At 43.2% G+C, this 22,788-nt stretch overlaps 1 protein-coding gene and 1 long non-coding RNA gene across 4 annotated transcripts in view; both read right to left on the bottom strand.

Moving 5' to 3' along the window:
• Positions 1 to 2,207: 2,207 nt before the first annotated feature.
• LOC118697987 (uncharacterized) lies at positions 2,208 to 6,054 on the bottom strand. The gene is made up of 2 exons (XR_004981822.1): positions 5,521 to 6,054; positions 2,208 to 3,514 (listed from the first exon to the last, which is right to left on the bottom strand). It is a non-coding gene; the product is annotated as an uncharacterized LOC118697987 (long non-coding RNA).
• Positions 6,055 to 8,461: 2,407 nt separating this feature from the next.
• LHFPL3 (LHFPL tetraspan subfamily member 3) overlaps positions 8,462 to 22,788 on the bottom strand; it is a 234,463-nt gene continuing 220,136 nt past the window's right edge. For all 3 annotated transcript variants that reach the window (XM_036401228.1, XM_036401229.1, XM_036401227.1), the window contains one exon: positions 8,462 to 11,158. Coding sequence is in view for 1 of the 3 variants with exons in the window: in XM_036401227.1 (XP_036257120.1) it covers positions 11,130 to 11,158 (29 nt within the window). In the remaining 2 variants the exon portion in view is untranslated. The remainder of the gene's footprint in view (positions 11,159 to 22,788) is intronic.

Here is a 22,788-nt window from a genome sequence, read left to right as displayed (position 1 = left end):
CACAGTCTTTGTACACATACCACTGCACTTAGAAATGCCTCGATCAAGGCCAAATATTGCTTTGCTGAAAATCTTGATTCAAAACTTGAAATGGAGGCAGCTTGCTTTGTACTAACAATTAATGACCATCCTACTTACACATTTTTGTCATATTTATTTGAGCAGCTTCAACTTCTACATGTATGGAAGGCTTTGTTGTCAGATTAAAAACCTCTGCAGTCAAAGTCATCTTTCTTCCCTGTCTCAGGTAGCACTTACAGCTGACTCATCTGTGTCTGACTCACCTGATGGCACAGCAGTTGATTTCAGGACAATCCTGAGAATGGACAGTCAACTAGAGGTAGGAAACCTGGGACACTGCAGGCAGAATCATGAGTGGAGGTGGTGTTGTTCTAGGAGGAGCTGCCATTCCCATAGCTAGATGAGAGATCCTGCTGTGTCTTGGGAGCAATGGGCACATCCAGTGCATCCTGCTGAGTGGTCAGACTTGTCCAGTACAGTCTCTGCATGTTCAGTGGTCTTAGTGGTCACACAGAGATGGACTTCACAGCAAGTGTCCTTCATGTCTGACACATGAGGTGTTTTGGACCATCTGTGCAAGTGCTGAGTGGGTTGTCCAGGCTATGCACAGTGTCACCAATGGGATCAGGATGTACCAGACTTAACTCTGCACACACAGTTATGGTGTAGGGTGCTTGAACAAAGTATGTCAATCCACTACAGGCTTCCCTTTCAGGCCCCAAGCTGGTGCTCCTCAATGCATTTTGGCATCATAGAGTGGGTTGAACCAGCTCAGTGGTGAAGCTGACTGTGCACATAGACAGGCACCAGTATTGGTACTGGAGAGGTGATGGGAGCAGGCCGGGGCAGGCAGGGCTGCTCCTCTTGACAGCAGCTCATGCTTAGATTGACATAAGCCAGCCATGGCACCAGATTCTCAGTGATTCATCTGGGATTTTAGCATCTTGGATAACTAAGGTAAAAATGTGGCTGAGGCTCATGCTTTGATGAAGCTGATGAAAACTTGAGTCCAGCAGACAAATTGCTGCTTCTGTTGGTAAAGAGGGCATAACTGGGATACTGGGACATTTGGTAGTTCTGATGGAGCTGGCCTGGACACAGGGTGGAATAATCCATGCCACAAGAAAGAACCAGGATCACCAAACTGTGGGGCAGGACATATGTGGAGGCAGAAACTACACCTGGTTTGAGTAATGTATCTGCTGATCTTCTCCTAGTTAAACTTTCTGACCAGTCCCAAGAAAAGGATCCTACTGATCTCTCACAACTGTAGCATACCAAGTACATAGTTTTTTCTAGTAACATATTTGGTCCTTAACTCAGGCACTGAAATCCTGGGTTTCCCTGGATTCTCTGTCTCTTCCTTTTGTGATGACTGCAAAACCTTTACAAAACTACAGCATATCAGTGTCTTTGACTGGATCCTTGACTTTGGGGTTTGAAGGTATCACTGAGCTTCTCACCTAACAACGTAGTGTGCAAAATATTCATCTTCGTTTGGGCTCTGGAATACTCTGTCTTCAAAAATACTTCTCCTCCCTTGTCCTTCTGGAAAGTAATTTCCCTTTACTTCCTGTTGTATTAAATAAATCTCTTTGCTTAAAAAGGGACTAACAATCTGGCATCTGGGAGAGAGAAGACAAAGGAAAGACAACAAGTTGAGTGCTGGACTGTGAGTCAAAAGCTTCATCTGTAAAATCCTAACATGGAAACATGCTGAAAAAAGGAGGGAACGGGAGTGAGAACTGGGAAAACTGCTTCAGGGTGTTGTTTTCTGGCACAATGCCCAGCAGGCACTGCCCCAGCCAGCTCAGACCTGGAGCCTGTTTTCCCTGCTGTGTGCTGCCTGCGTCATTTTCTGGCCTGGGACGACATCTGGCTGGCATATTCTTTTCCACACCCCTGGAGGAGTGCTCTTTCTAGCTAGTTACTGCAGTGCTTGGCATTAAAATACAGTGAATTAGACTACAAAGTAGCATAAGATCAGCTTAAAAATAATGAGGCTTAAGTGCAGTTGAACTTTGAGTACTTTTGTTTGCCTTCTGGGTTAAAAAACTTTCCAATATATGATGTCCATGAATTCTTGCATTTCACCTTGACTGTGAGTGCTCAGAAGTCACCTTAAGAATAGGAGAAAAACCACCAAACAAACCAAAACCACAAAAAACCCAACAAAATAAAACAAATAATGCATCCATATCTCTTTATTGAGAAGTCCAGGATAAATTATTTGGGTTTTCAGATTAACACTAGTTATTACAAACTCTCAATTAAAAAAATAGGGTAATTAGCAATAGAAAGTAGAAGGGAGATGGTGGGAAGATAAAATTCACAGAAATGGGGAAGAAGACTCATTACCTTCAAGAGATTGTTAAAGTCCAGTAAGAAGCAGGGGCAGTGATGATGTAACACCCCACAGTTGTCTCCAGATTTTGAGAACTTTCCCAGTGTCTGGAAAGACTTCTCCCACTAGCAGACAGGTGTCCTAGATGAACAGAATTCACAGTCTGGAAACAGGCACCACTGACTGTAACACTGGTCTTCTACACCACCAAGCCAGCCTGTGTGCTCCTACATCCACCAAATTATACCAGCACAGGGAACTTGGGCTTATCTTTTTTCACTTTCTTCTGGGTTTGAGCAGCACCTTTGCATAACAACGTGTTCCAGGTTTCACTGACGACCTGTTGCAAATCTTCCAATGTAGCCTAGCAATGCAAACAATGTTCACAAAACCTGGTGTTTTTATACAACATGGAGGAGAGGTACTGTGTGCTGGCAGAGTTGTTTAAGGTACTGTCCAGGTTGCAGGCACAGGGCTGGGTGCCATGTTAGCTCAACCTCATTTTTTCTAGCTGGGGAATTCTGGAGAAAACACAGCTACAAATGTGAGGGTTACACACCAATAATTTCTCTGTTGGTTTATATGGCTTTATTACTTCTCAACACAGTAATAAAGCTTTCTGGCTTTACCTCTTAGACGTAGAATGGATAAGCTTAGGTGAAATACATCCCTTCCAACTACAGCAAGAAAATAATTCAGTACCAATGACAAGTTAGCACTATTAGTACATTAAAATCTGGCCTCAGTGCACATGCCTATGAGTTAAAAACATACTGTAGGAAGATGGGAATGGTACCCTTTAAGAGTGTTGCCACACACATAGCAGCTGCTCTGATATCATGTGTCAGCATCTCCCCATTGATATTTACTTAATTATTGATGCATTTGTGAGATTATTAAGCATTGGAGGAACCTGCCCAGAAACATCATGTGCTTTTCAGTGCTGATTTTTATGGGACCTGAATGGAGAGTGCCCTGACCCCATGGAGCAGGAGGTTGCACTAGAGGCCATCCAAAGCTGCTTCAGTATGAGTATTCCTGCAGTACTGTGACTCCATGCTTCCCAGCCATGGATCTCAGGTTCTGAGATTCTTCCCTGCACTTTCCAGTCTATAAAAGTTCAGCTGAGGTTCTTCATTCTCTGTAATTCTTGTAAAAAGGAAAAAAAAAAATACAGAAAAACAGTAAAATGTGATGTGTTTGTGAAGTTTTTATGAGTTCTGAATACAGATATATATGTATTTTGCTTTTCTGATTTAAAGGATCCTATAAGGGTAGAGAAGCAGCAAAAAAGGGAAGGAATATATAAGGAATATATAATGACATATAGCATATATATAATATATGTTTAATTTGGTGACAGCTCTCCCTGTGAGTACAGAAGCACAGTCTAGAAATGCCTGGGAAATCTGAGTATCACCTGTGGTAGTTCCTCAGAGCTCAACACCAAGCAGTGACTCTTGTTCTGCAAAAGCAGCAGGCAGAGTTATTATTTAAGAGCAGGCATATTATTATTATTATTATTATTATTATTATTATTATTATTATTATTATTATTATTATTATTATTATTTACACTTCTGTATTAAGTGTGCTCACATACATGCAATGCCATGTTATTCAACAAATTCATTTTGAAGGCCCATTGTCTAAGGCCTCTGAGAAGACTTTCAGGTGCCTCAGTATGAAATACATGAAATGTGTGTGTGTGGAGATACTTTCTTATTGTTTTGGGAGCTTTTCTGCCAAAAATCCTGTCCCAAGCGTTGGCTTTGGACTTTTTCCAGTTTATTTCTCTGGGCTTTGCTGTATCCCCAGCCATTTCCTTCCTCAGGCTGTGCCTGTGTATGATACTCCTGCCTCTGGTTCCTGTTCTCCAGCTCCTTTGGGAGTGGTAAGGGCCTGGGGAGGCTGCACTGCCTTACCAGGCAGGAAGACTTTGTTGTTATTGGTATTCCTGCCACAGCCTGGGTCTCACTACACCCTCACAGCCTGCTTTTTCTCCTGATCAATGTGTTAATGGGTTCTAGAGTCCCTGCATTCTTCCTCTGGGATTAGGGGCTTTAGCTGCTCCCAGCCCTCAGCCTGGTAATCCATAATCAGATTTCACCCTTTTAGCATTTCTCAGAGCAAATGCTATCTAGGATGACCTAAATCTGATGTCTGTTCCTTTAGGGACCATCAATTTTCTATATTCTGTCACCTTTGAAGATGTTTATAGTTTCCTATTGCATGATCATAGCTCATCAATGCCACATTCAGTATCATCTCAAAGTCATTACTTCAGTAGCCTCCTTAACTTCTGCTTTTTCAGCTAGAGCAATTTGGAGGAATGCTGACCAGTTATGGTTGTCTCCTGGGTTTGACCTAAACTACCTAACTTTCCCATTCATTCTGGTGCCTCCTACTTCTGCTGTTGTGTCCCTCAATTCCATGCTCCCAAACACCACTCAGAGCTTTGATAGCTTGCTGCCTGCCTGGCTTATGCTGGAGCTGAGAGTGGATCTGCAGACAGCACCAAGCTGAGTGGTGCACTTGGCATGTCTGAGGGATGGGATGTCATGGGGAGGGACATGGACAAGCTCCAGAAGTGCACCCAGGGCAGCCTCATGAATTTCAACAAGGCCAAGGGCAGGGTCCTAGTGACAGGACAAGTGATAATGGCTTAAAACTGGTTCAGATTGCCCAGAGATGCTGTGGGTGCTCCATCCCTGGAAGTGTTCAAGGCCAGGTTGGATGGGCTTTCAGCAGCCTGGTCTAATGGGTGGTGTCCCTGCCCATGGCAGAGGGCTGGAACTGGGTGATCTTTAAGGCCCCTTTGAACCCAAACCATTCTATGATTAAATGGTTCTTTGAGGGGGTAGATAGAAATTAGTGTCTGTCATATCTGGGAAATGCAGAAGCCTGCCCCTGGGAAATGTTGGGCTCAATAGGTCTGGAAAATGCTTTTAAAATGTTAAGCAAAGTTCTCATCCACATTTACAGAGATAAAGCTTATTCTCCTCAGTCTTGAGAAATTAAAAAAAAAAGTAGATGTTCTCAAACTTTGTATCAAACTTTATGCAATGTGAGTTAATATGGTGATGGTTTCATCTCTTGGATTTTGCCCCGTTTCTGGGAGCCACGGGAGGTATGGCGTGCACTGGTTTTGTTACCTTGATCTCTATGGAGGTTAAATGCAAAGCTGCCTTTGAGTAACCAGCTCCCGAGGACGACGCCGCAGAGGCTGCTGCGCCATTAGATGGCAGCACAGATAAGGACAACATCCATCGTGCCTGGCGCTGCTCCAGGAAAGCCTCTCCACTGCTTTCAGCATCCCCAAGGTACCTTGTGGGTGAAGAATTTTCACATTACTTAAAGCAAGATAAATTGAAGCCTGTAAATGAGGATTTTCATATTGTATCAAAGCATATAAAATAAAAATTACCCCCTGCCCCCAAACAGTGATGGCATGTACTAAGCCTGAATTTCTTTCTGAATTATTTTATTCATTATCCTTCTCAAGCATACATAAATTCAGCTATATTGACTAAAACAGCTCCTTTCTTGATGACATGTATAGTAGCTTATCATCCAAATGCTCTTCTATAAAGCTCTGGCACCAACCATCTCAGCTCATGGCCTCAGGAGCATAATATTTTACATTACTTTCTGTTGTCATTTGAGAAACTCTACAAATACAGCAGCCACTTAGTAGACCCTCAGAATATTCCAGGGGTACTTCAACTAATTTCATTTCTTTAATGGAAAAAAAAATCGAAGCAAATGGAGAGGAAAACTAATTTTGCTTTCCAGACTGAATATCTAGCTTATTACTAATTTTGCATTGTGTTGGCTTAAAGTTATATAAAGGAGAATCAAGGTGCTGATTGCATACCTGTAAGCCTGACATTTGTGCTGACATCCCAGAGTCTTGCCTGATATCTTGTGTGAAAGCCATGCTTGAGAGTTGTCAAAGTGATGAAGTTCCTGGTTTTTGCTATGGCAGAGCAAAATTCCTACCTTCCTGAGCTGGATCTGACAGGGGAATCCTGGGTCTGTGTAACTGGTAATGTGGCTGATGACCTAGAGCACCTTCTGGTGTTAAACTGTGGAAATACTTTTGAAAATATGTGGCAGTCATGTCAAAGAGACTTGATCCTAGCATATAGGATTTTGACTAGCTTTATTTCACTTTTCCCCTAAGAAATTACTAACAATAATATATAATTTTGCTTATTAATAATCCTAACAGCTATATTAGGCTAATGTAAAGCTAACTTGTGCTTGGCAAAATAAGGAGTAATAATCTGTGTTGTTACACTAATTTAAAATTGGTTGGTGGAGGTTAATTCAGCCCCAGCTCCCAGCTTTTTGGAGCATTTTCACTTCCAGGCTGTTTTCCCAGGTGACTGAGCTGATGCTCAACCTTGGAGGCTGGTCATATGCTGGTGATCTCAGGAAGTGCTTTGCAGCAACTTTTGGAGCTGTTTCAAAAGGAGAAGAACTTTGTAGTGTCTCATAGGCAGTTAGGGGCCACATCTCTTGGAGGTTGATGACCATAATGTGTCTGCTTATACTTTTTTCCCTGGAGATTTTCCTCTTGCAGAGGCAATACTTCTCTCGTCACTTTGTGAAGTGGAAAAGCTGTGTAACTGCCCTCCCCATCTCCCCCACCCCCTCATGGGGTTATGAGACTATCTGGAAGAAAGGAAGGATATATCACTTTACTTTTTAAAATGCAAGAGACATTTCAGAAGGCAAAGGCATAAAGTAACTCTAAGCAAAAATTTAAGAGAGACAGATGGGTAATAGAAAGCATCACATCAGTATTGGATCACTGCAAGCTTTGGCTTTGTGTTTTCAGCACCATGACACAAATGTTATTTGATCTAAAGGGAAGAGAATGGATTTTTAAACTACATATTCTACCTTCTGCAGAATTCCAGGCCTTCTGTGAAAGTCTCTGCTCAAATTATTAATGTAGGCTGCTGAGGATCACAGACCAAGGTGGAATGGCTGCAAGCATGCCTAATGTGTGCATGTACTGCCAGCTACTCCAACAGCAGGCAAAGCCTTTCCACTCTGTATAGAGCTCCTTTGGAAGGAGAAATGTGTAAATCTCTTGACTTCAGCACATGGGGGAAAAAAAGTGTTCCTTTCTGGCACTACCTCAGAACCTATTCAGCATATGGCTGTCTTTTCAATGTGTAAACTAGTTAGGACAAATCTGGGGTGGGTTTTTTATTTACTTTAAACTGCCTAGATCTTATTCCATTTCAAATCCTCAGAGAATCAGATGAAACTACTAAAACTTTTAAATGTTTGAAGGATATCAAACTAGCAGTGAAAACACACAGAAAGCTGCTGGGCCCAGCATTACATTTTCCTCCCTAAAACAGGGAAAGATGTATAGTGTGAGGGAAGCTGATCCATTACTGTAATTGAAATGTGTCAGAGCCTGGCAGTTTGGGCATAATTAGACCCCGGTCACAATAATTTCTAGATCATCTCCAAATGCAGAAACTGCTGTATCAGCACCATGGAGGCAAATCCAGCATCTTTTTGACAAGGAAATACTTACCTCCTGTTGGTGCAAACTGGAATGATGTGACAGCCCCTGATGGCTCCAGTGTAGCTTCATGTGGTGAAATTAGGGGGTGATCAACTTCTGAGCTTTACTGTGTCATCCAAATCACTTGTTTGGGAATTCCAATTTATTTATAAATAACTGAAATACATTGCCCATAAAAATGAACAGCATGCTACAAACCTGGCAGTTCTCTATTTAACCATAATTAACTTAGAAATAATTTACACTCTTCTTTCTCTTACTATAAACCAAGTTTTATAGCAAACAGAGTAATTAGGAACTTTATATTGTTGCCCATTTATGGCTAGGTAGCCAGGTACCAGAGGGTGGAGATGACTTACCAACAGGGTTCTCCTAGGAATTTGACCCATGAATACAAATCCCTGCACTCGTTAAGGGATCTGATTCTGCCTGGACTTGACATACCTGAGGGACCTCTGTAGGTACAGATGTGAAGGAGATGTCCAGGCTTGTGTTTAGGAGAGCAGTGATCCCAACAACAGCTGCTCTTATCACAGATGAGCTGGAGAAAAGCACTATCACACTTTATTTTAGTATGCTACAAAAGTCTTTGTTGAACTTTATTAGGTACTTTAATACCAAGCATACTTTGAAGTAACAAAAATTATTATTATTACTTTTACAGAAAATCAGGTATTTCAACAGTTTTCTTTACAGTTTTTTGACTTAAAAAGAAATTACAATTGACAAGTTACAATGGAGTGGGATGGGAAGGTGATAACATTTAAAAAGATAAGACATACTATTCTTACTGAGTCAACATTTAATGATGTACATCCTGGTATGTCTCTCCCTTCTGACTGTGTACAAATTGTACATATTCACTGAGCTGCCCTGGCAGGGTTGTGTTGTCTTGTGATGGCACTTCTTTTGCAATGTTTGTGTGTATTTAGAAAGGGCTTTTACATTACAACATCACCATGATCCTAAACAAAATAATATAATACAATACAGAGAAACCCTGTTTTGGTGATTTCTGTCACAGCAAAAGTGCCATGACTGCAATAATGTGGGATAGAGGTAAACTCAAGGAGCAAATGAAGATGGAGATATGAGAGCACATCCAGATAACAAACCCTTTCACAGGCTTTGAGGTGTGGGTGTGGTTGTGAGCCAACAAGAGCAGAGAATGAGGATGGGCTTCACTGAGACACCACTTAACAGGGACTCCTGAATACATCTGGCCCCTGAGGATGTGCATTTTCCAGCTGACACTGGTTGGACTAACCAGAGGTTAAAAACCTGTCTGAAGTGGGCCCTTAAATGAGTTTATGCTGCCTCATGTGTGAACTACTTGGTTTTTACCTTCCATCCCCTTCAGGTCAATAGCAGGTATGGGGAAGATGTTTATGGTGATTGACTGATTTGGGTGGGGTTTTTGACCAGCTAGTCCTGGTCCTTTAGAAGTCAGAAGAATTTTCTACATCCAGTTACAAGCACAGTTTCAGATTTAAAAAGTTATTTTTTTTTAAATGCTGCCCAGATTCACACATGAATTTACTCGTCTGACATCCAAGTGAAGTCAGTGCCACATTGGTACCCTGGTAGTTAGATAGAAAAGTTATCCCATTCCCTGTATTTGTTTACTGGCAGTTTGCTTAAAGATAATTTTTCTTTCAAAAGTAAAATAAATTTTTTGAGATTCATGCACTAAATTATGGAATAATTTTTGTTGTGCAGTCAGTAGTTAAAAAGCAGTTTTAACTTATGTTTTCCTCATGTCTTCAGCATTTTGCATTATTTGGGATCAACACTAGCAATTAATTATTATTTTAGCCATTTCCCCTGAAAGCCAAAGAATGAAGGAACAGGCTTTAAAAGGCCTGAAGGAATCAGCACTGGAGTGCCCATTTTGCTCGGGATTAATCCATGATGCACAGGAGAACCTGGAGGCACGTAGGGAGCGACATGCTCATGGCCAGTCCCGAGCCAGGGTTAGAGAGGAGCAGAGGGGGAGTCCTTGCCTCCCTCTGCTGCTCTGTGCCTGGTGCTTTGCATCCAGGCCTTTCACCAGGAGCTCCTTCTGTGCCTTCTCCTGTTTTACTTCTCAGTGGCTTCTGGAACTGAGTGCGCCCTTCGGGACCTGGGGAGGGAAAGAGTTCCCTGCCAGTGCCCCGGGGCTATTTGCATCCAGGCCTCCTCACATGGCTATTTGCAAGATGCATTTGCTTACTAGTCTGTTAATTTTCGTATTGAGTTTAAACTCAGGGGTTTACTGAGTTGCATTGAGTTTAAACTTAAGGCCAGAAGGTCTCATTAGATCGCCCTGTCTGATTGGCTTTAGTGTGGGCCAGAGAGTGTCAATCCACAGCTGTATGGCAGAACAGGGGAAAGGAATGCCCTTGAAGTGAGCAGCAGTGGGTTACATTTAAGGGGTAAATTACTTTCTTCTATTAAAAAAGAAATCAAGGGCTTTTATTTTGTCACTTCAAATACAAACAATTCTATGCATCTTGGGAAGTTATAGCATTATGATACTCAGTCAGACATACCTTATAGTATATATGCTTCATAGAACTAGAATATAGGTCAGAAATAATTTTTGAGTCTTAAGTTTGTTACAGACATATTAATTGGAACACGTATGCAGTAAAAATTGAGAAGCTTTACAGTTTTAGTCAACTTATTATACAGTGAAGTAAATGAAGTGCAGCAATGTAGCAGTAAAAGTTATGCTTTTTCCACTAGGTGATGGAAACATTCAGAGTCTATAAATGCTAATTTAAGAGAGATGTCCTAACAGCTTCTTGGCTACTGGGATAGGAATAGTCTGAAGTTAACTGCCTCTCTACTGTGAAAGGTTTTAAAGCTTTTTGCTTTCCGTCCGAATAAAAAAAATGACATTTACAAACCTCTTCAATGCATATATATTACATAAGTTTATCTAGCAACAACTACACCCCTTTTAATTTATTCCCCAAATGTGACTTTTCATGCATGTCTTCTGGATGCTGAATTCAGCAACAGTTTCTAATGAGCTGGTGTGTAATCCATGATTGCATTTCTCTTCTGAAATCACTTCCATGTCTGGCTGATCTATGTTTAGAAGGTGGTGCTTATCCATCAGGCATTTTTGCACTCGTCAGCATTCTTCTCTGTTGGAGGCCCTTTCCCAAGCTTCTTCCCATTTTAATGTTGATGTACAAAAGCTGTTATTCATTTGTTTTGTGCTCATTCTAGTGAGGATTGGCTTAGTAGGACTGTGCAAAACAGAGAAAAGAGAGAAGCTGGTTTACTGCCAGCAAACACAAAAATGTTCACTCTGTGCTTAGCTTAGAGCAAGCCTCTGACCAATATTCTAATGCACTTCATTATATGTATTTTCATTTGCCACAAAAAGTGAAAAATTTAATCTGTAGGTAGGATTTGTAATCTGAAATTCTCAAAAATAATTTTTCATCAGCTAATTGACACAAGAAGTCAAAATAATGAGATTATTGCATCTAAAGTTTGAACAATATGAAAATAAAGATACAATGCATATGGGGCAAGAATGACATTTACCAGATGAATACCATGAATTGAGTTAAAATCCTGACATTTCTGTTCCATATCAAAAGCTCCTTTCCCTCGAGGACACAACCCACATTTGCAAACACGATAAAATAATACCTTGTGGTAAATTTCAAATGAGGACAGATGTGTGGGGGTGTTTTCAAATCAAACTTTCTCTTAAAATCTAATTCTCACTGCCCAGGTTCCAAGTACTTAAGGGGAGCTGCATACAGGGAGGGGACAGGGGCACGGGGAGTGGGAGCAGGGTGACAAAAGCTCCCCCTCCTTGCTGCAGGTGACAGCCCCCTGAGCTGGTGCTGCAGGGGACACCCCTGGAGCTGGGGCTCAATGAGCAGATCTGTTTGCAAGTACCCACGCACAGGCAAAGGTGGAACCCTGGCTGCCCCAGCATTCGGCAGTGAGCAGAAGGTTCTTGCACCAAATGAACTCTGCCAGTTCACCATTAGCTAGCTAGCTCAGACCCCTGAGACCAAACCATGAGGTCCTTTGTCAGGCAGCCTCTCCACTGCCTCCTGTGAAAGGGTCACTGCTCAGGGGGTCTTACAAAGCCACATCCTGGGGCAGAGGATGGCCAACGGCATCACAACCCCAGTTCCTGTATCGTAACACAGGGGCCTCTGCAAGAGACTGCTGGAATGCAGAACTAGGGGTAAATCACAGGTTTTGTCACAACAAAAGAAAAAGAATGAATTTCATTGTGAAATGAAAGCAAACAAAGAATTTCAGGACTAAAACACTTAAAAATATTACTGTAAGAAGACTGAAATATTTCATCTCCTCCCCTCATATTACACTTCTTCCATTCCCTCAAATTCCCTACACCCTTGACTCTTGTGGTCACCTTGGCCTGCAGGTAATTCACCCACAGACCCAGAGAGTGTGGTGCCCCAGGGCAGGATACCCAGACCTTAAAGCCTGGGGTGGTGCTACCAAGAACCAGCAAGCCTGGTGGTGGCAAACCCTTCTGCCATGGACCTTGGATGCCTGTTTCCCCATCAGCTTCCGACAAATTGACATTTTTCAAGCACAGAATTTTCGGAGGAAAATTCTGGACTTGTTCAGCATGTATCTATATCCAGATTTATTTTACAAGACACTGTTAATTGATGTTGCTGAGACTAGGAAGTAGCAAATAAGTATGTAAGAAGCATAATGTGAACTAGGGAGGGAACTGAAAAATTAAAAATGGGTCAGTTTTGTTTGTGTTAAAAAATTAATATGAAATATAATATTCACTGTGGTAAAAACATTTTTATCATTGGAGTATGTAATGGGATGGTAGTTTCCAATTGTAAAAAAAAACCTTGCAATTCATACCTCCATGAGCTTCCTTTTACCCTTTGAAACATGTAGCAAAAACGAAGGATAAAGTGTGGATGAGAAATGAAAATAGTTGTGATAAATGAAACCTATTAAAAATGGTCTGAGTCTGGAACTTTGGTGAATTTCATAAATGTGGTTACTAATGTTATTAGTGTGGTAATTAGTAATATAGGTAAACAGCACTACCAAATAAAGTGAATGAAAAAGTGCCTGAGCCTCTAATCTGTTTATTTTCTAAGTGAGATAAGGGTTTGTGAGCCTCTTAAACAATCCATATTTGGTGAAACTGCAATCTGGAGAGAGATAACTTTGTGTGGTGAGGAATACGTGCCCTGATGATCCTAGGAACAATCAATGCTTAACAGAACTGAATGAGCCATTTCTTTCAATTATTTTTAATCATAATTTCATGGATGTTATTCAAACCCCTAACATTGCTTATTGGATTTCCAGCAGCACTCAGAGTTTCAGCAGTAACATACTAAGACCTTCATTAATTCTTCGGACAAATTTTGCACGCAGGTGTTATACACATGGAAATGAAATTTAACAAATGCCATAGGTGCCTAGTTGACAAGACATAAATAAGTTATTCACATGCAACATCTCTCAGTCTGTTTTGTATCACACCATGGGCTTTTGAAGTTTGTTTTCTTAGAGCTACTTACAGTGCTGCTGCCAAGAAATCAGTTAATGAAAGCAGTTCTTCATGGAAGCTGTATTACCCAACCACCCAGGTGCTCTGCTCTTAAGTTCCCTATTTAAAGTCTTTAAAGGCTGCCTGTTAGGCTGACCTCACCACAACGGGGTTACTGCTTATAATTGACACACTCAATTAGGGCAATCGCTTCTGCTGACTGCAGAGCTGGGGTATAGTCAGCCTGGAGGGATTTACAGCATTTTAGTGTTTATGTACATTTCAGAAAGAGGACACTGAGGTTTGTTTGTGGTAAACATGAATCACAGGGAGATTTCCAGGTTGCTCCCTGACAAGGTGTAAAAGACATGCTGAATTTCAGATGGTCCCTTCCATGCTGTTACTGTAAAGTCAGTAAAATGAACAGTAAATACAGAGAGAAAGGCAGACCTTCTAGGTTTGGGTATATATTGCCTCAGAAACCTTAACACTTTACATCACTAATTGTCACTAGCCATATTGAAATGATCTTTGCCATGTATTTGACTGGTATCTAGAAAATAACACCTTTCCAAGTGTTCATCTTTTATTGCTGACTCCAAACACACAGAACTGTAGCAACTGGCATTTGTGGTGACACCAAAATTGGTACAGCTACAAAACCACATCAGCTGGCAGAAAGCCATGGGTTAATGAAGTACCAGAGATTTCCTCCCAGGACCTCCACAGGATTCCTCCAGCCTAAACATCATCTCTGCTGAATGCTTGCACTGTGGGAGTGTATGGGAGGCGATGAAGGATGAGAGAAACATTGATTCTGAAGCTCTGCAATTGAAAATAGACATGCTGAGGCACCTTGGATAACACTGCTGTCTGGGCTGTAGGCCAAAAAAAATTGGACAAGTTCAGTTTTAATGAGGTGTTGGAGTTCTCACCTTTCTGCTTATAGAACCACAGAATCATTAAGGTTGGAAAAGACCCCTAAGACCATCAGTTCCAAATGCTAACATTGCACTTCCACATTCACTCCTAAACTGTAACTCCAAGTGCCACATCCACACATCTTTTGGACACCTCCAGGGACAGTGAATCCAAGACTTCTCTGGGCAGTGTGTTCCAGTGTCTGACAACTCCTTTAGTGAAGAAATTTTCCCAAATATCCAATCTAAACCTTTCTGGTGCAACTCAAGGCCATTTCCTGTCAGTTGTTACTCTGGAGAAGAGACCGACCCCCACCTGGTGACAATCTCCTTTTTGGGAGTTGTAGCATGGTAAATTCTCCCCTGAGTCCCCTTTTCTCCAGACTAAACATCCCCAGCTCCCTCAGCTGCTCCTCAAAGGACTTGTGCTCTGGGCCCCTCACCAGCTTTGTTGCCCTTTTTGGACACACTGATCTGGGTCAGCTCCTTATAACCACAGGTAGATGGTTTTGTTGCTTACATCAGGGTTGGCGAAGTGCTAAGTGTGTTAAAACTCCACTTGTAGCCACTGCAGCCTAAAATTCAAACAGGAACATGTATTCATGGCCTGGACAATATCCAGGTGTATATGATTAAAAGTCATGAAAGGCAGATAGATGCCTAGCTGCACAGGGCAACCAATGACCCATTATCTCTTATTTCCTTGAAGATAGTCTCTTTAGAACACATAACAAACCCAGTCTGAGTGGCCTGAGAGAATTATTTTATTTTTCATGTTATGAGAGAGAGGATTTATGTATATTCCCATTTCCCTACCCGCTGTGGGTGCCTTTTCCCTCTTGATGCACTGAGCATCCTTTGCCCTGGCCTTATGGGGAGATGCTTATCCATCACCTGGAGAGTGAGCCTGGGGCAAATTGTGCTCTCAGTAAACAGCCAGGCACCAACTCAGGTCCTCTCCAAGATTCCTGATGATCCAAGCTGAAACTCTAGCATGTGTTTTGGAGAAGCTGTCCACAGATCATACTGGAAACAGCTGTATGGCCAGGAGGAGAAAAAATGGTGCACATTTACACATTACTGCCTACACCTGCACTGCAGCTGAGACACAGGAAGGAGGGTACAAGGCTGCCTGTGGAGATGGAAAGAAGAATGGACAGAAATTCCCCAACTGTTTTGCTAGCAGTGCTCTTTGAGTGTTTCACTGTTCAGCACCTTCTCCACAAAATGTGATTAATGACCTGTCCACACCAGAGCTGCCCAAGGAGTTTCCTCCTCTTCCTGGCAAACAAGCGGGCAGGATCTGGCTACTGCCTGCTCTGCCATCACTCACAGCTACCAAAGACTACCTGAAAGGGCAGGGGTTAAAGAGAATGCACAGTAAGCCTTGAGGAGTTACCAAAACTTTTACAAAATTTTGGAATTGAAATTGTGTGATGGTTTTGTCCATATGGCATTAGAGGAAAAACTCATCTGAGCAGAAGGTGTGTGAGCTTGCTCTTCTGCTGCAGCACTTCCTTGCAATAAAATAGAATTGAATCACATAAAAAAATGACAAGATTTTTCCTGATTCAGTATGCAAGCCCTGTGAAACCAGAGCTGAGTGGAACAGTGGGACTTATTCAATCTGCTGGGTGGTATCTTGCTCACCCTGTTAGTGGCAGCAGCTGAACTGCTGGGCATGGCTTGTGGGAAGTGTTTCTAGGACAGTAGGAAATGGTTTCAGGAGCATGCAGGAATTTTCTAAATGTGTGGCTCTGGTGGTTTTGCTGTCAGAAGGCTCAGTTCCTGGCTGCACAAGCACACTTCTAGCATGTGACAGGATGCTGGGGTGATGTGCTCCCCTCCACTGCTTCAGCCCTAACTACCAGTGGGGTCTGATGGCTGCATCCAGCTTTCTCTGGACTTTGGGGGGGGGGTGGCAGCATGGTAGTCAAGGGCTGTCTGGAGTAGTGGGCTGCATGCCAGGATGTCCCCTTGAGGAGGGGATGTCACCTCTCAAGGTTACTCCTCAAAGCTGAGAGATTCCTCACTGCAACAGAGCCTTGGTAAGTGGTTAATAGCACACTGAACTTTGAAATCTTAGCTAAGTGATATAAAGGATTGATTGTGCAAATATAATCCCTTAGACATAAACCACTGAACAAGTCTGGGACTAGGACTGGATTCAGCCACACCTACACTTCTCTTTGAGAAGGGTTGAGAACACAAGGAAATTCTTTCTGAACCTCATGCTCAATGACAGGGTCTCTGGCAGTTTTGTCTACCCTTGTCCTCTATGCAGTAAATAAACAATCTTGCCATTGGATCTTGTTAAACCACCGTAGCATTTACCATTGAACTTTGTTAAATCACTGTTTTATATCGATAAAGTACATTGTTGCTTCTCTCTTGTATATTGCTGCTTCTCTCTTACAAGTGCAGTTGCTTCCATCCATGGCAGATGATTTCAGGGCCACAAGGGCAGTGATGGCTGAACAGACAGAATGCTGTTTTATTAGACATTGTTTTCTGAGAAGAAACAGAAAAATGTTGAAGGATCCAGTCAAATCAATTTTGCTAGGTTTCCAGCATTGTGTACAACACACAGCTGGACAGAACTTTGCTGTCAACTTACAGGCTGCCATTCACAAGAAAAAACCCAGCACACCGACAGACCTAAAGCTACACTCCTTGAATACTTAATGCACTCAGCAACTGTCCTACCCTCCCTGGCAGACTCTGGCCAATTCTTGTAGTTTTAAAATCCAATTCAATCTTACATTGTGTTTCCCCTCCTTTTTCTGTTGTATGTGATGACTGAAACATGACAGGAGGAAATGGATGTTGGTTCAGAGGCTGCAGACAGCATGCTGTGGGGGGAGAATCATGGAATCATTGAATGGTTTGGGTTGGAAGGGACCTGGAATGTCACCTCATTCCAACTCCCTTGCTGTGGGCAGGGACAACTTCCACTTGACCAGGCTGCTCAAAGCCCATCCAACATGGTCTTGAAAATCTCTGGGCATCTCTTGGCAACCTGTTCCAGGGCCTCACCACCCTCACAGTAAAGAGTGACACAGCAGGGATACATTATTTTCTGCCTTGTTTGATTTCTCCAGACAGATTGTTTCTTGAAGCTATTATGACACTAAGCAAGAGGCCCCAGGACTAAATGTGGTTGTCAAGAAGAATTGATCACAAAAAAGACATTGAGCAATGAAGTGTCCCCACCTTGTGCCAAGGTGTGAAAGGAGACATGGGAGAGAGACAAAGGGAAATTAAGTCTGAAGCCCAGAGTGGGTCAGGGCTGCCTAACCATTTGTGGTCTTGACTTCTTTAAATTCCTGTTTTCTTCCAGACAGAAATTTTGAGAAAGGTGAGAAGATGTTTTGGGCAGAGAGATCAGATAGAGGTTAGGCCTGGAGATGCATCTTACATAACATCAGCTCTCTCACAGTCAGACATCAGATGTGAGGCTCTAGGAAGTCCTTGGAGCAGGACAGGCCCCTTCTGGGGTGACTAATTTAATCTTAGGATGGTTCCCAGCATGGATGAGTGCTGTTGGCTTCTGTGGGTCTGTAGACCTGGATGAGATGGGAGGCCTAAATCTGAGATGGACAAAGCGAGGTATGTGAATCCTGCAGTTATAATTACCCTGCACAAAGTCATTAACTGCATGCATGGAAGAAGAGGGAAGCTGCTGCCCATGCATGGAAGATCTTCAGCCTGAAATATCAACCAAGTAGGCAGTTTTGTAACAAAGCCTGAAAGATTAGGCTGGTTTGTAACAAGCTATCAGAGACCTTGTGTGAGCACAGCTTGAGGATGGGTATTTCTGGTTCTTTTGGGATGTGCCATCGTGCACCAGGACTGCTTTCCTGGTGAGCAAATGGCTTTGCAGCAGCTGGGCCTGAGATTCCAGCCCCAGGTCAGGGAGGCTCAGTAAGATCAGTTAAATAGCTTGAGGACTGACTGGGCAGGGGTGCAAGCAGCAGGCCAGCCTGATGGGCATGAGCCAGGCTACATACAGCAGTCAGCTTGGCTCTCTTGTCAGTGATACTGTGCCTGAAGGAGCAGGTGAATTTTGACTGAAAATCTTGTGAAATGGGCTAGAGTAGCTTAAAGAAGGCACCTTTTTAGAGCCTGACAGTTTTCTTATCTCTGAAAGACCCTACTTCAACTACTCCTAAATATAGCCAGGTGGCAGTGACAGGCTCTAAAACTCTGAATATGGGCAGGTTTCAAGCTTCCCTGCCACCCTTCCTAATCCCTGGCTTGGGTGGCTTTCCTCTGGTTTGAATGCAGCTCCAAGAATACAACATATGTGTATTTATTGGTGAGAAAGACAGAAGAGTGACAGACAGAGGGAATAGAGACCTATCCAAGGATGGATCAAGTTGTAGCTGTCATCTCTGTCATCTGCTGGCACCAGTCTGGGCTGGTGGAAGCAGGGCTCCCTTGGGTGATGGCTCTGCTTGCCATGCCTCACTATGAACAGCTTTTGGGTTCCTCATCTGGGCAGCTTGGTGCTCATGGCTGTTCCTCCAGGGCAGGCATCGCCATCCCCTGCTGCTGTCACACACAGTGAGTGTGCCCTGGACACGGGAGGAGGCTCTGTGTCTGCCTGAGGTGGGAACCAACACACTGGGGTGTAGAGATCAGATCCTGCTGAACAGTGGGCTGCCTTTTCCTCCATTTCAATATTTGCTTCTGTCACAAAAAGGAAGATTTTTATCATAATGAACAAACACAGCAAAAAGCCTCCTATTCTTTCTCCTAAAGAGTTTTCTTTTACTGTGGAACATCACAGAGATGCTCCTTCCTCTGGTGGTCCCTTTCCAGAAGGCTCATCAATTTGTCTTTTGTACTTGGTGGTGTTTCTGTCAAGTTTGGCATGGGAGTCACGTCTCAAGACAGGTTTGCTGGCATGGGAGATCTAGTATGTTGTTGGAAGAACTGGCAAGAGGCTGAAATGCCTTCATCAATAATGTCTTTCACATGAAGTAGCTTCCTGCTCTGTAGAGTTGTAGGCTCAAGTCAAGCAAAATCAGTCACTTGTTGTTCATCTATTTTTATTTCCTCCATGTGGTTTGCTGCAGTCTTTCTTTGCCCAGATGGTCAAATAAATTGCTGTCACTAAACAGGAGTCTCTGAACGGTGATTCCTAAACTCTTCCTGTTCTCTAACTGTTTAATGAGAAAATGTTTCACTTTCTTTATAGTCTGCCCATTTGCTGTAGCTGTTTTTCAGTTTCTTCCCTGGAACCCAGAGGATCTGTAGGTATTTTTGTTTGTTTCTCCAGCCTCCAAGCTGCGTGATCAGACTGCCTAAAAAGTTCTTCATTGTCTGTACTTATAAACTGTTACAAACATTGATGTACTTGTTTACAGGGAGCTTCTCTGAGGATCCAGCCGTGTCAGTGAGGTATCTTGACAAGGTTTTGGGCATATCAGCGAGAAAATGTTTGGATTGGCATTTTACAACCTTTTGGTTTTTTTATTTTGTTAGTAACATTTTATATCTACCTTTAGTAGCATTATATCTTCCAAGAGTTTTCCTGTGCTAGGCAATGTTGGATGTTGACATTGGCACACTTTTTGGTTTGGGAAAACAAACCTTGGTGCCATTGGTACAAAGCTGTCCTTGTCTGGGCTGGGCCGTCAGGGCAGGCAGGAGGCAGAGCCCTGGGGGCTGCGGGTGAGCCCCAGCCTGGGGGAGCTCCTCACTGCCTTCACTGTGTGTCAGGCTGGCTGGAGCTGCTTTCCTGTGAGCACAGAGAGAGTGGGAGCTCAGCGCTGGGAGAAAGCCAAAATATTGAAGCAGATCCTGGAAGGTGCCAGCCAGGATCTCTGTGTAAGGAAGCTGCTACGATGGGGCTTATTTTAGTGGTGTGACAGAAATGGAGCTCTGCTCTTTTTTCAACAGACTGCATTTCTCCAGATGAATTCACAATTCATACAGTCAGTGTTTCCTCCTAACAGAAATGAAGAGGGCTCTGACAGTTCTCTGGTCATTCCAACATGACATTTCTGTGAATGAAATTGCCTTAAAAAAAGCTGATTTTTTAAAATTTTAACATAATAACTAAAAGCTTGCAAGAAGTTTAAATAAAGAAAATAAGAAAAATATCAATGCTGATGAACCTTAAATGCTGCAGAATAATAAAAACATTTAAAATCTCTTTTTTTCTGTGTGTATGAAATGAATTCCCCTGTTCTTTGGCCAGTGCCAAAGCTGTGTGACCTGGGAACATGGCACAAATCCATGCTGAGCAAAGGCACATCCAAGGATTTCCAAAAGTTTTCCAAACTTTCTCTTTGTATGTACTTGTGCTGAAGGGAAGAGAGCATTTGATTAATAAATTGGGCTGGAACTGGGAGTGGGGCTCTGGCTTCAGGGGCTCACTATGGAGGGAATGGTCCTGCAGCTGCAGGATTGGTCCAGAGCACCTCTGGGGCAGGGGCTCACCAAGGCTGTGCTGTGTGTCCTTCATCCTGCCACACTCCTCTCACACTGGTTGGCTGCTGTGATGTTGGGTCTCAACCAAAACCTGCTAATGAGCTGCAAATATTGATCCCGTTTGCCTTTGAGAAAGACACAGGTGCCAAGTTACATGTTTATGGGCAACAGAAAGATAATGATCTGGAGCAGCTTTGGTCTGAGATTTCAAATCTGCAGTTTGGTGATTAACTTACCAAGCACAGGAATGTTAATTAACTGTCTGTATACTCTCTAGACAAATAGGAAGTGTTTGGAACTGTACATTATACTCACAGTTGTTTCCAAGGTATGAAATTACATGTTAAACTACTGAAAAACATCTCTGTGGGGTTAGATGATACTCTGCTAGAAGAGAGTCTGGATTTGGGAGTTGGCAAAGCCAGGGTCTAGGGAGAGGGTGAGTCTTTTGGTGAATACCATAAGTCATGAAAACGTGTCTGACATGTAGCAAGGACAATGTTCAATGCTCGTGGTCCTGAAGACATTTTTTTCTGTCATCTTCCTTTTCTTGCTCCAAACCAAACCAAATTTGTGCAAGCTTTGGACAATTTGTAAGGATTTATTATTGCTATTAATTTATATTATTCCTTAAAAATTTTCTTGAGTTGCTCTAGAGGTGTGAAGGTCACTCTTGTAAAAGAAAAAGAAGAGATTCCTCCCTGAAGAGCTTTCAGCACAGAAGGCAAACTGCAATCAGCAGTGCAGATTAAAAAACCAAAACAACCCATCCCAGAGAGGGAAGGGGAGGCTGTGTTAGGAAATTGCCAGCTGAAGAGCACGCTGAAAGGCAAGCTGGTTTGCAGGAGCCCTGAGTGACAGGTGGACATGGACAATTTTCCTGTTGTTTGGCTGTTCCCACCAATGACTATCAGACAAGTCTTGGGTAAAATGCACCTTTCAATGTAAGGATGCCATTGTAGCAGCAAGAGACAGCAGGGCTGTCTCGAGCAGCAACCAATCCAGTACCAAACACTAGCAGGAAGGGGGGAAATCTCCAGCCCACCCTCTCAAACCAAACCCCAGTTTCACCAGGGTTCCTCAAAGCTCAGTCACTAGTTTCTCCAAGACAGCAATAATTCAGAACAGCCTATCAGATAAAGAAGACACTGATACAGGTTTGCTCAGGAAGAAGCTCATCTGTAGAAAGGGAGGCAGCTTAGACAAAGGGGAAGCAAGTCAGGTCCAGCTGCATCTGCACAGCTACATCTGCAGCTGGAGAAAAGCTCCAATAAAGGCTTCCACCCTCCCACACCCTAAACAAGTAATATTTGTCCATACTTCCCTCTCATTTTGGTCCATCAGGCAGGTGAGCAGTGGGGGCACAGAGGACCCTGTGTGTACCCTTGGTGCTGGGCTGCTCAGGGAGCAGTGCCACTGCTGCTGGCCCTGCTGGCCCTGCTGGGGCTGAGGGTCCTGCTGAGCCTCCCTTGCCTCAAGAGACCCTGGCAGTGCTGACTTCCCATTGCAGGTGCTGCCTGTGTTTGGTGTCTGGCACAGAGTCACCTCCTTGTGCTGAAATAATAATGATGGATTTCTGCTCTGGAGTGATAGCTTGTGTTTGCAGCTGGGTTAATGTGTGTCAGCTGTCATCGTCCCTGTCAGCCGCTGCTGTCACCGAGCTGCAGATAAGTAAATCTGTGATGATGCATATCCCAGGGAGAGCAGGGATTAAATCTTTCATCGCCTCAGACACTGAAACAGCTCCTCATTTGGTGTCCTTTTCTGGAGGTCACATCCTCTCGGATTGCCCAGCCCTGGGGGAGAGCAGAGCCTGCCTGGGTTTCAGGGGCTGCAGGGCTGGGCATTGCTGGCAGCAAAGTCCCTGCAGCCAGGGTGAGCCAAGCTGCTGAGCCAGACTTGGCACAGTTAGAAATAAGCAGAAACTCAAGGCAAAAGAAAACCCTCCTTTTCTTCCAATGGGCCTGGTAAGGCAGTTGTGCCCCTGTTGTAC

Source organism: Molothrus ater, chromosome 5 (assembly GCF_012460135.2).
Source record: "Molothrus ater isolate BHLD 08-10-18 breed brown headed cowbird chromosome 5, BPBGC_Mater_1.1, whole genome shotgun sequence".
Lineage (NCBI taxonomy): Eukaryota > Metazoa > Chordata > Aves > Passeriformes > Icteridae > Molothrus > Molothrus ater.
The sequence above is the reverse complement of the archived record's forward strand: the minus strand, read 5'-3'. Positions and strand labels throughout refer to the sequence as shown.